Source organism: Sceloporus occidentalis, unplaced genomic scaffold (assembly GCF_023333645.1).
Source record: "Sceloporus occidentalis isolate IW3139 unplaced genomic scaffold, rSceOcc1.0.p SCAF_2, whole genome shotgun sequence".
Taxonomy (NCBI): domain Eukaryota; kingdom Metazoa; phylum Chordata; class Lepidosauria; order Squamata; family Phrynosomatidae; genus Sceloporus; species Sceloporus occidentalis.
The window spans coordinates 156751145-156764814 of record NW_028316982.1 but is presented as its reverse complement, the minus strand read 5'-3'; the positions used below and the strand labels follow the sequence as shown (position 1 = coordinate 156764814).

Below are 13670 nucleotides of genomic sequence, written 5' to 3'. Positions count from 1 at the left end.
TTTAAGGGAATAGATTAAAAAGCAACAATTAAGAGTGGAACTGATCAGATTTTTCTATGAGTTTTATGATGATTACCCTCCACTGTGTCCAGCTGCACTCGCAGATTTCCTGAATTAGAACCAACACTCAATCCAAACTGGAACATCACAGAACAGAATGTAAAAATGTTTAGTACATAAAAGCAATTTTTATAAAAGAACTGTTGGCACTCTTACCACTGGGCAAGGCGCTGCTCTATTTCCTTTAGAAAGTTGGTGTGAAACTTGTGCAAAGGTTCAAAGTTGGAAAAGATGAGATTCTTCAGTGCTTCTGGCATGCAGTCATCTTTACCTACTGTGCTCTGGAACCACTACAAAGATGCAGGAGAGTCGTAAGGTAGGAACCAACAAAGTCTATTGATCAGCACATGCTTATAAGCACTATACACACTATCTAGTGTCTCTCCTCAGCTAAAGATTAATACTACAAATTAGTTGAGACCAATGCCAAAGGTGGTGCACATACTGGAAAAATGGACAAACATCTTTCCCTCATGAAGAAAGTAAACCAGTTCCTATAATGTCCCAAGCTGGAATTTAGCTGTTCACAAATAAGGGAATCTATCAAGTAGCCTATGTCCACCTTTATGCTCATGCCTTTCTCTGCCAGTGACAGATGTTTTGGGTTCAGCAGATGTAAAAACTATTAGGTTCCTTAGTTGAAGAGATTATTACTAAGGCTACATCTGCACTGCAGAAATAATCCAGTTTCATATAACTATAACTATTACAGCTCAATGTTACGGAATTCTGGGAATTGTAGTTTGTTTGTGGTACCAGAATTCTCTGACAGAGAAGGCTAAATATCTCAAAAACGACATTTCCTAGAATTCCATAGAAATGAACCACAGCAGTTAAAATGGTGACAAACTGAATTATTTCTACAGTGCAGATACCAAATATGTCAAATATGGATGTGGGGTGGAAAGGAATAAAACAATGAATGAAATATTTCATCTTCATTATGGCAAAGTTTTTAGTGTAGCAATGTAACAAATTTAAATGACAATTTATAATGAACTGAATTGTTAAAAAGACCCTTCTTTCAACGTAAATGTAATTGAATTAATTTTTTAAAAAAACCTTATCAATGATTACCAGCACCCTTTCCCACTAACTTTCCCATTTCTGATTTGGAGATGTTACTATTAAGTCACCACTGCCATTTCTTAAGTGAATGTTTTTCAAGTTCTAATTGTTACTGCTTAAAATGGCCAAAATGTTCTCAACAAGAAAGTAGGCATTAATAATGCTCAACTGGATAAAAGACATAATGTACACTTGGACTAGTGTGAGCAGAGAATTACAAAGATTGCCTATTTAACTAAAATCAAAGGCTCAAAGTATTTGACAGTAAGATACGTGAAAAGAAAATGAACATAAATTAAAGTAGTTTATCTGCAAACTGGTTTTTAAAAGAACACAATGAAAGTTTTATCTCTTTTTGCCTAGGCAGGCCAAAATTTTTATCTCCCCACAAGCTGCTACTGGCTGCAGTGCCCATGATTCCTGGAAGACATGTGGCTTGCAAGAATAAGGGTTACTTTGTGTATAATGCAGAAGCAAACATACCGATGTGATGACCTCAAGGTCTTTCAAGTAAGTCCGTTCTGTGGTAGAAACTTCTTTAGCAATAAAGTATGCTTTGTCAGTAGGAAACCTCTGGAAATGGCAAGAAAAGAGAGGGGGGGGGGATCAGTTTTGATCTTGACTTAGAGAAAATCTCTTGAACAGGAAAAAAATTCAGGAAAGAAGTGAGTCCACTGCAAATTAGACAATTTTTCTGGCATATGAGGAATAGATTTCTAGACAAGAAAAAAGAATCTTGTGCAATCTTTTTGTTTTAAAAAAATCAGTTTACAATTATGAATGCTGACATGTAAGCACCTCATACAAACAAAGAAGGAAAACTACCCCTAGAGAAAAAAAATGATCACAGTAACTCAACAGGAAAAAAAAATCACCTTGAATTCTTCCAAAATCTAGTTTGTGAAGGCGGTTGTATAAGATGTGTGCTTACATGTGAAAAGGACCACCAAGTATTTTATGTCCCTATATTTTTAAAAGTTGTAAGTAAAAAACAACAACACAAAACCCTTGTATGCTATGAACCATCGGTAGTAGCTTTATTCTCTTATCCTTGCAATATACAAACTTACACTGCAATCTTAAAAGAGATAGGGCCAGCAAGAGGCATGAAGTGGATCCTTCATGCTTTGAAAGCTCTACTGGTTTAACATTTGCCAGGACAGACATGGTATGAGTGGTTTGAGCTTTGTTAAACTTAACATGGGAAATCTTTCTGTTGTTTTTAAAAAATTAAAAGCAATTAAGGTTCCATAGCTTGGGAGCTGAATCTGAGGAATCAAGCAGAACTGAAGCCAACTCCACCCAGGCCCTGGAAATTTTCTCATTTGGTGCCTATACGCAACGGGATCATTGCTTGCAGCAGATTTACAACAATTGTGTGAAAACTGGTTCCTGTGAGCCAAGTGTAGCTCACAAGGCCATTTTGTACCTCTTGTGGCTTAATGTTTCCAGATATCCAAGGCTCTGCCACCACTCCCAGTGAGGAGAGAGAACCTGGACAAAATCTACTCCAGAGGTCAGCTTCCTGTTATGTATAAATGAATGTTTCTTGCATTTTTACTAATTTGTGTGCATTTGGGGAACACATATGCTGCAATTGCCTACTCCTGAATTATATCAAGAGCCCTGTCTGCACAGGTCAAAAGGCCTGTTTCCTCTCCATTCTGGTGTTGTTCTGTTCAGACTACATATGTCCCAAATCCATTCAGAGAAACATTCAATTTGGGATATTCTAATGGCCCCAGAAAGGGTTCTACTATTGGAAAAACAGAGCAGAATTTCAGATAGATTTAACCTAACTGGTGTGGTTCTGGGGATGCATGTAGCCCACGGGGCCATTTTTATGGCACCCAACATGCCTTTAGATTTATACAGATGGCCTTTTTTCCTAGCAAAAAAGTTTGAACTGTCTCTTCTGGAAGTTTCCAGCAGCAATGATTCATCTTTTAAATAGGTTACTGGGTCTGTATTGTTTAAATGGAAAAATCAATGTTTTTTTCAAACCCCAAAGCGATTGCCAGCCTTGTCTGCTTTTGTTGTGTCCCCCCTCCCACTTTTTGACATTGCCAGTGCAACAAAACTGCCTATGCCCTCCTTATGTATTGCTTCCTCCCTATTTGCAAATAAAACCAAAATACAACCAAATGCATGAAGAATCAACTTCTAATGAAGGCAGAGAACAATAAGAAATCCAATTAATTTTGTGATTTATAAAGGGCAAAGGAAAATGTTATAGTTTATTAATGGAGAATTTCAATACAAGGAAGGAAAATGACATCCAAGAAAATGGCATGTTCTTACCCCAAGAACATACACTATCCCATCCAATTAAGGACATTCTCTGCCCTATTCATAGCACCATGTATGAAACTTATTCACCTATTGCTTCTATCTATGGCATTCTAAGCATCTTTTACTCAGATGTAAGTCTCACTGAGTTCAATGATCCTTACTCTCTGGCAAACATTGTTACGGTGGTTCACAATGGCCATGTAAGGCACAAATATATGATAATCTGGCATCTGTAAAGAAAGAGGAGCTAAAGCCAGCTGGCTAGTATGGAAGGGTCAGCTAGCAGGCTTTGGACTTCACTCTTCTTCTAATTCTTTGCAATGAGGGAGGGGACTGAACTCAGTTATGAGATCCATGGGAAAAATCAAAGGAGTAGATCAGGAGTGCAAATGATTCAGCCTGGCCAGCTTCTCAAGTCCCCTCCAAAGTTCCTGGACCCTCCGTTTAGGGGGTGGTAGGAAAGTTCCCAAATAATGACTTGGTTACTTTGGGAGGCATCCAGGAGCAATAGTTTGCATCAATACAGCCTCCCAAAGCCCAACAAATGAGGAAAACACCCAAAACAAAACCCAGGAGTGAAAATTGCAAGTCACATCTGCTTTATTTTTTAGCCAAAATGGCACAACACAACTGTGGGGGTGGTAATTGGCCTCCACATCAGCCCATGCTTGGAACAGATTAAGATCCTCTCAGGTCATTGCTACACTGCAGAAATAAAGCAGTGAAACCATTTTAACTGTTACGGCTCTATCCTGCGGAATCCTGGGATTTGTAGTTTGGTGAAGTATTCAGCCTGGTCTGTCTCAGAGCCCTGGTGCCTCACCAACTTACATATCTCAAGACTCCACAGAAAAGAGCCACAACATTTAAAGTGGTATCAAACTGCTTTATTTCTTCAGTGTGGATATACTCTCAGTTCTGGTTGACCACTGCAGGAAACATTCCTATTGCCCAGGAGCACCAAGGGATACACAAAAGAGCAGAACCCAATCTGGGTTTCATTGGCACTTTACAGACCGCCCAAAAAGGGCAATCTCCTGGCGCCGTCATTTGCTGTGTGGAGGAGCCCCAGCGGCCAAACTGCGTGGGCTTCTTCGCGCAGCAAAAAGCTACAAAAAGTGGCTTCTTTTTGCAGTGCGGAAATGGCGTCGCAAAGCGCCAATGGTGCACTCACGGTGTCATTTCCGCTGCGTGACATGCGGACACTAAGCATCCACGATGTCAAAATGGCGGCGCCCATGTAGAATGGGCGCCGCCATTTTGTACATGCCGAGCATGTACTAGGGTTAGGGGCGTTCAAAAAGGACACCCCTTTCTAACCCTAGTACGTGCGTGGTACGTACCTTTTGCCCGTATGTAACGGGCCATTGTCAACTTTAAAGGAACTATGATGCCATTGCCTCAGGGCTGGTAAGCCATGAAAGTGCAGATATTGAAGGAGGTGGGAATGAGTCAAAAACCCAAGTGAGTCTGTGTGTTTCAGCTGCAGCTGGTTTTAGAGAGAAAGCAATCATCTTGTGCACTGGTATTTTAGTATTTTTTTTTTAAGTTACTGGGAATTCTTTCAAAACGCACAGGCACAAACAGGTATACAGTCATTCAGAGGAGCATTCAAACAAGAGTCTTTACCTTGGTTCAACTAGTACTACTAATGAGGAACTGCAGCACATGATTCTACTGGCTGTGTAGCTTAGCAGCAGAGAATTTGAGGGAGTTTCTTTCACACACTATCATGACAAGTAAATATCTTTAAAATGACCACTTACAGTCCCTGGAAGCTTGGAGGGGTTTTTCAATTGCCCATTTTTACAAGAAACTTTCTCTCCTGCCATGGGAGGTGTTGTGGAGAGGACCCGGTGTGTGTGTGTGTGTGTGTGCTGCACGGGGGCGGGGGGGAGTGGCAAGTGGCCAAAGGGTGGCACTTGGTCCACCCCTGCCCTAGGGCCACATGGTGCTCTTGGCCTAAGGAGTTCATACCTCCAGAAAGAGCAGCATGTCCTTCCCTCAGCAAATCCCTGGCAGAGAAAATGGAAAGCAGGGGGAGAGAAAGAGAAAAAAGATGGAAGGAAAAGTGGCAGAGTGAGGCAGGGGGGAATGAAGTTGGTCCAATCACTGTTCACTCTAGCCTACCCACTTCCGGCTTCAGATATATTTCATAGGGATTGGGACAAATTTCACATGGTTACAGGTCTGATTCACGTTTTCTAAATGAACATGAAACTGGAACAGAATTATTCATTAGGCCAGTGCTATTCAAACTGGTGATCCATGGACCAGTGCCAATCCACAAACCATCAGTTGCTGGTCCCTGCAGAGTTTTCAGAAACAAACAAACAATTGGAGCCACACACAGGGTTCTGGTCCACGACACACCAGGGGTGGGAATAGGGCTAGGTCCCCCATATCAAATAGCTTAAGAAACTCTTTAATGTCACAGTTTAAGAACATTGAGATGCTATTCTTAGAATAAAAACTGTTACATGAACGCATAAACACACGCACTCCACTTATTAGTCATGGTTCGTACTTGGATGGGAGACCACCAATGAATATCAGATGTTGTAGGCTGTATTTCAGAGGAAGGAACTTGTAAAACCGACTCTGAGTATTCCTTGTTTAAGAAAACTCAACAGAATTCATGGGGTCTTCATAAGTTGACAGATGATTTGAAGGCATGCATGTGCACACACACACAAACCCACATTAGAAAAAAGCAAATATAACATTCCAGGTATTACACAAAGCTGTGTATGAAAACACATACAAATTGCCATGCATTTCTTTTTAATAAAAAAACCAGACAGATATGAAAATTGAAAATATGCTTCTTATTTCTCTGAAAATGCTTTCTCTACAGGAAAAAAAAAGGATTCTCATCACTAATATAAACAAAAAGCCAGTATAGCAATGGTAGTATACATGCATCAGATCAAAGGCTCAGTTCACAGCAGTTCAGTTCAAAGGCTCACAAAACTAAGGGGCCATTCAGACTACACTTTACCCTGGATCAGAAATCAATTCTTTCACATGAAGTTCATATTGGCCCCGAATCTGCCACAAGCGAATCAGAGGCATGCACAAGTGTTTTGTGTCAAATGCCCCTTAGCGCGGGTCATTTGCAATTGGGGCAAAAGCTGTCTCTTTTGAAAAAACCCAGGTTCTGCTTAATATGAAGTTGCTCCCGATCATGATCGTGGCAAGTTCAGGGGAGGGATTTAGGTCAGAGGGAGGGCAGTGGGCAGGGCATTCCTTCCCCTCATTGGGGTGAAGGAGGAGGAGGAAGGAGCCAGAGGAAGGATGCAAAAAAGGGGGATCTGACAGGAGGCAAATGACAGGAGGCAAAAAGGGGGAATCAGGGTGACTGACAGGGTCAATTCAGGGCAGGGCAGAGGGCCACAGCAAGCCAAACCTCTGCTATCCAGCAAGGACCTTTCCCTTTTTATTTTTATAAAATTATTTTTGGCAGCCTATGCACATGTTTTTTGCAACAGAAATACAGATAGAACGTGAGCAGGAGGAAGGTTCAATACAGTGGAGGTCAGAGGGCCAGAGCAAGCCAAGCCTCTGCTCTCTAGCAGGGAACTTTCCCTTTTTATTATTTTTAATTATTTTTGGCAAAAAATGTGCATGTTTTTTGCTTCAGGTAGATATATATTTAGATAGAATGTGGCTAGCTGCTCATTCACTTTCCCTTTCATTTCCTCACTTCCAGCAAACGGGAAATGCTGCAAAGGGCACTTTGCAAGACTTTTTTCCCCTTTGCGAATGAATGCTACAATGTGAATGTTACAATGTTTCTCTTTCCAATTTGGCAAATTGATACACAGAATGCTTTTGCTACTATATCTAAGGAATTCAGGGGTAGCTAAAGAAAAGCAAAGATTGCATGACACCCCATCCTTTTCTGGCATTCCGAGGTGAGGAATTAATAATAATAACATGTATATGAGGCATTCTGGGGTGGCAAGGAGGGGGGGGATACAGGATGCAGAGATGGCATTAGCTTGCATAACCTGCACTGACCCAAATGCCCACCACACACACACACACACATGAGGTTTTTAAATTTGACAAAATGTGCGCATCCTGGTGCCTGGTTCTTTAAAAAAAAGGAGGGGGGAAGCACACTTCCGATTGCCCAACGAGTGCTGGAAACGTCACCTAACGATTGCGGAACTGAAATTTGATTGACAGCCAGGTGCCTTCATTTTAAACCCGATTTCTCCAAGAGGGCATTCGGGTTAAAATACCCCTGATTGGAAGTCAGCACTTGCTTCTGGAGGGATTCGGGGAAGGAGAAACTGAAGCTTCCCAGTTCCTTCCAGCGCAAAAGTGCCAGTGAGAATGGGGCCTAAGAGAAGTCACTGCTTGAATGAATTAGATGAAAATATACAATGGACACTTTCTATGAACAGGTCATTATAAGAAGTGGAGGTTGGCTAGAGGCTGGCAGACGAAGAACGAATTGCTAGAGTTGATATCTTAGATACTTTATGTACAGCAAGTATCATAACTAGTCAGTACCTTTTTCCTGACTTCCTCTTCATCATCAGTCCGGACACACGTTTGATCATTCAGCAGGGGGCTGACTAATGGAGAAGCCTGCCTGTTATCAGGACTCAAATTAGGAGACAAAGTCGTATTTGCCATGGCTGGTCCACCTTGAGAATTGATTGACAGTTCTGAAAGGTGAGGGCTACCAGCAAGAGAGCCTGCTGAAGGAATAACATAATGAAATGAAGAAATATTACTCTTACCGTAAATGAAAATTATATCCCAAAATCTGCAGTATCAACACGGTTCTGTTGGATCTATTACCATTTAAATAGTCTAAGCTCTTTTTTTCAAAACAGTTCTCTGAAAAATTAATTTACATAAGCTTTTATGCACATGGAGGTCTGCCTTGAATAAGATTAATGCTGCCAAGCATGGCAATGAGGGAAATTGTCTGTATGTTTCACTACCTGCTGTCCCTCTGACATGTGATGAATTGTGTTAGAGTAGCATTATATATTATATGAAATGGAAGGTGCATGAGTATTAATATGAAATCTTAATTCACACTTTGTTACAGACAAAGATCCAGTTCAGACAATACAGGCAAACCATGGTCTCATTTCATACATAAGAGGAAGAGGTTTAAAGCTTCTGGCTGCAGATTTGAACAAGTCATGTTCCCATTCTGTTTACATATGGAGAATTGATCCATTCTAACCACAAACCAAGATCAAATTGTGGCTTCAGATTCTGCTTTATAAACTAACTCTGTAACAGACTATCATTTTATGTACTTAGACTTACTGGGAAACTGTGGTTTGTCCGTAACCATGACTGGAATCCTTGAACTTTCTCCTCTCATGCACAAAGAAAGGAGCTAGAACATAAGCCCAATCATGCCTATAGCCAATTGAAAAGCAGTGTCCCTTTTTGGACTTTGTGCCAACTCCATCACGTCTGCTCATAGAGAAATGGGGAAAAGCTGCAGGGCTTGTGTGCTTCTTCACTGCTACACACACACCACCATATTCCCCGTGTTTTACTTTATTTGAGAAGGCATGACACAGGCCTTAGAAAAATTACTACAACAGTCAGTGGCCAAGTTGGCTGGGAGTTTCTGGGATCCCAAAAAGTAACATCTTCAAATACTGGCAGGATATGCCTCGTAATCTATCCCTAGAACAAATGAAGGGTGGGAAATGAATTCAATTCATGTGGTTAGGGAAATGTCATACTCAGATAGGAGATCTAATTTTATGCAATTATCTTCCATGCATTGTTCAAAGGGCAGAAAAGAAGCACTTGTTTTATCCTGCATAAAGTTGTGTGGGAGGGTAAAACAGGGTCCAAAGAGGACCTCTGTCAAATCTGTTAATTTTGTCTGTAAGCCAACATTACAGGTTTAGTGCACATGACATATGAAAACAGCAGTGAAAAAAGGTGTTACCCTACAGTTTCACCCTCCTACAAACTTAAAAAACGCCAGAAATACAGCTTATTAAGATTATTTCATAGGATGTTAAAGAAGTGGCAGTAAAAAGATAGGCACAGAGTCTAAGGCAGCATAGGGATTTGGGGTGGGTAAGTGATTTGCTATGTCAAATTCACGTCTAAAACTAAGGGAAGGAACTACTCAGACCTTCTCGATACATACAACAGACATAAGTGTAGTATACCTTGTCAAGTTACTCCATGCTCCTCTGACTGAAGTGGAAATGCTAGCATTATATTTATAGAAAAGGGATTATTTTCAAAAAGTATTTAACAAGACAACTTCAAATTTTCACAGTTGTTCATTGTCACTGAGTCCATAAAGCAAGTGTATGATAATATACTTTGATAGCTATGCCCAAAACAGTGATGAAAAACTCTTTAAAGATCTAGCCGCCTTTCAGAAGAGGGGTAGGTGACTGAATACGAAGAAGCAGAATGCAAGAAGCAGCTCAGTATTGTCACAAAGAAAGTAAAAACTAAACTTTCACACACTCTATATCATTTGGTGACACTGGCTTCCTCCCTTTCACACTTTGCAAAAGGATTTTCACATAGAGGAATGAATGACCTGTCAGCTATCACAGCTAACAATACCCAGCATTAAAACATATGTGGAATGTTTGCAATGCCAGATGCATTTAATGGCCTCTTTGTTGCAAATGCACTTAGATGTTTCACTTCCAATTAGATCTTGAAAAGCATCAGTAAAATGTGACACAGTGTCAAATATCTACACATAAACATACCCAGAGAACAATTCAATGCATCAATATATTTTTCAGTATACCTAAAGGGTATAGATTCTTGAATCACCACAGCAAGATTTCATTACCTTTTTCAACACCAAATGGAATATTATGTGCTTACTAAACCATGACAGCATTGCAAGTAGGATTAAGCAGAACAAATAGCATACTTGGCTGAAGTAAATATGAAGATGAAGATGATCGCCATTAATGGATTAAATTTACCCAAAGTTCCATTCTAAAGAGATGCTTAGGAAAATCTGAGAGAAAAGTCACAGTCTGTTACACAAATGTCAATTTTATTGACACTAGTACACAACTGTATACAATAATTCCATAGCAAAATGAATGCATTATAAGATGAAGAAAGAAAAAAGAAGGGGAGGGAACCTTATTTGTGAAACTGGACTTTCTAAATTTATAACCAGTATGTTACCAAGCTATGTTTTTTTTTAAAAAAATCTATAGGAATGATGGTGTCACCTCAAATAGGAAGTAAAAACATAGAAATTCTGGCACCATGCCTGTCCCAGGACAGAAGATGAAAACACTGGCATCTGTGTGAGAAGTTGGCTAATTATCAGATATTAACATTTCAAGCCTAAATGCATAACTTTTACAACTTAATGGCAGCTAATCAAAAGAAGTGTTATGGCAACCAACACTATCCTTTCTTTACCTACACCAGTCTTCTCAAACCTGGTGCCCTCAGTGTTGCCAATCTGGTGACTTTCACACCAAAATGGGTACTTTTCAGAGCCTTTGGTGTGATTTTGGTGATTGGTTTTAATCGTAATTTTGAGAGTTGAAATAAGTATTTGGTGAGATATGGGGGGGGGGGGGATTTGGTGAGTTTTGGCCAAACGTTTGGGGAATTATCTTCGAGGCTTGTTGGCAATACTGCTGCAAACGATATCTAGAGTACAAGAAATTGGAGGAGATTAATCTAGATTATGGTCAACAATTGAAGCAACATTATTATTCAGGAAGGGGCCCATGTTGCAACCTGATTCAGGTGCTTGCCATATAGCCTGTACTGAATATTTAGGTATATATAGGCCATATAGGTCCAAAACACAATATAGAATAATCCAGTTTTAGATTGCTTTAATTGCTCTGGTTCAGTGCTAGAGAATCCTGGGAATTGTAGTTTGTTGTGGCATCAGAGCTCTCTGACAGAGAAAGCTAAATGTATCCAAAAACAACAGTTTCCAGAATTCCCTAGCATTGAGCCAGGGCAGTTAAAGCAGTCTCAAACTGGATTATTTCTGCAGTGTGTTTTGGACCATAGTCACTTGCAGAGCATGTGAAACTAATGATAAACTCATAACTCTTTAAGGAATGAATGAATGAATACAGAGGCTCCAAATTAATTAATCGGCAACTCTACAGAAAACTTGTACATATAGCCATCATAATGTGCAACCCTATTTGAAGCAGAATTAAAATGGATTATCTGAATGGCTGCTCAGTAGTTATTTGAAGCAAAACTCTACTGAGGTTTGGGGAGAGTTCATACCAAGCCAGGCCAGAAAATCAGTTTTGTCTTCTAAGCAAAGCTATCTACATGTTCCTTGCCTGCAGACACACTGTTTTGTGCTTATGAAAACCATCACAATGCTCTTTGCACAAATACTAACACTTATCATGTGCTACATCTTAGAAAAACCCTGTGACTTCAGGGGCAGATGTGAAAATTGAGGAGGAAATCGCAGCCTCTCTTCAAACTCTGATATTTTCTGAATTAGCTGCTATGTGAGAAAATCAAAATTCCATTTTATTGTGTAGATTCAAGAATACATCCATTTTTCTTCCCATTTTGAGTTGTAAAAAGTTTTTTAAACAGTCTCAAGACTATGGATGGATTTTCAACTCTGGCCTTAAAGTGATGAAAATATTTCTTTATTAACAACACAGAGAATCTACTCATCTGTCAAGGAATGAAGATTCTCTGTAACCGTTTTTCTCAAAATGTATTTGCCCACATGAAGCAGCTCATGCCTTGATAGATTCAGTATCCTTTTATACATTAACATTTAACCTCAAGCAGTTTAGATAGATATATAATTACACATGGGACTGAACTGTCATTGTTTTATGGCAGTACAACATACTCCCCAAAATGTGTTTGATGACCAGCTAATAAAGCAGGATTATATCGTTAATCCCTCAAAAGGACTCTGAGCTCACTTATGAAAAAGATTTCAAGTAAGGTTAAGATTTCCCTTTAGAATTCTGTAACTAAGCATTTACATCGCATCAACTGAATTGAGATAATCCTAAACATTCCTACATTCTGCTACTTTGGACCTCATAAATATTTAAATTCCTGTTATTTCAAATTGCGCTGGGTATGTACCAGAGTACGAAATGTAAATCCTTCCAAAGAAAATCAATGCATTCCACATTTCTCACACTATTAATCTGAAGAGTAAATTTAGCTACCAGTTAAACACACCAATTAGCTCCAGAACCTGAAAATGAAGGCGTATTCTTGTTATTTGCTTCAATAAAATGGAGTTTTCTTCAATCAGAATATTAAAATGCCAGTGCTTGAAGGGCTGAACAGAATCCAGCTTTCGGCAGCTATCCTTCATTTAAAAACAACAATCTGCTACCATAGCTATTTTTAATTGTTTTTTTTTTAAGTAGTTTTAAATGTTGAAACAGGGCAATTGGTTGAAAGAAGCATGGAATGAAGACAGATCCACTAAGATTGTTTTAAGAGGGGAAAATGGAGATGCAAAACCAGCACTGGAAAATGGCCAAAATATTGCTGAAGGATACTTGATGTTTTAGTTAAGACATATATTCTGAGTGTTTTCTATTCCAATAAGACTCTTTTGTTGTTTTCCCTCCCACAAAAAATGTTGGTATCTTTCTACTTTCATGAGGACCACATATTATGGGAGAATGTGGCTGACAGACAGCCCAGGTCACTTATGCTTCCTTTCTCACCACTTCCAAGGAAAGTGTCATGCCACAAGCTTCCTTTAGTAACAACATTTGGGCAATATTTTATCAAAGGGGAGTTGAATGCAATATTTTCTAAGTGAAAATCCCTAACTGTAACTAGAAATAGTGATTTCCCTTTTTAAAAAATGGCACTGCTCCAGCAAAGAGAAGCAATAGAGGCCAGCCTGTCCTAAGAAAAAGGATGAAGAAAATTTTGCTTGGACTCTTAAGGCTTGAAATGGGTACTTATGATAGAGGTGATCATGCGTGATTTGTGATCATGGAGCCTTATCCAAATCAATGTATGTGTCTGGTTGTACTTGGATTAAACATTTCAGCCAGCAGTGGGATTGCACAAATAAGAAAGAGAGAGCTTTACAGCAAGATACCAGTTAGAGAGGATTAAAAGCCTTCAAGTACAGATAATAATAAAAAGCAAAACAAAACTGATGTCATGCATACATTGATCAGTCAATAAGTTTGGCTTGACATGCTTACAAACAATCCACCAATTTCAGCATTAGGTTTAGTAACCAGAAACCTGTCTTCTTGGATACA

The 13670-nt window shown here is 39.5% G+C and overlaps 1 protein-coding gene across 7 annotated transcripts in view; it reads right to left on the bottom strand.

Moving 5' to 3' along the window:
- The window catches only part of LOC149319171 (FERM, ARHGEF and pleckstrin domain-containing protein 1), a 233301-nt gene that overhangs the window by 50990 nt on the left and 168641 nt on the right, over nt 1-13670 (bottom strand). For 5 of the 7 annotated variants that reach the window (XR_016280156.1, XM_089511190.1, XM_089511188.1 and 2 more), the window contains exons 14-16: nt 7945-8135; nt 1612-1701; nt 217-350 (exon numbers count right to left, since the gene is read on the bottom strand). Coding sequence is in view for 6 of the 7 variants with exons in the window: in XM_089511190.1 (XP_089367316.1) it covers nt 217-350; nt 1612-1701; nt 7945-8135 (415 nt within the window). In the remaining variant the exon portion in view is untranslated. The remainder of the gene's footprint in view (nt 1-216; nt 351-1611; nt 1702-7944; nt 8136-13670) is intronic. The other 2 variants (XM_089511189.1, XM_089511193.1) reach the window with 1 other exon arrangement.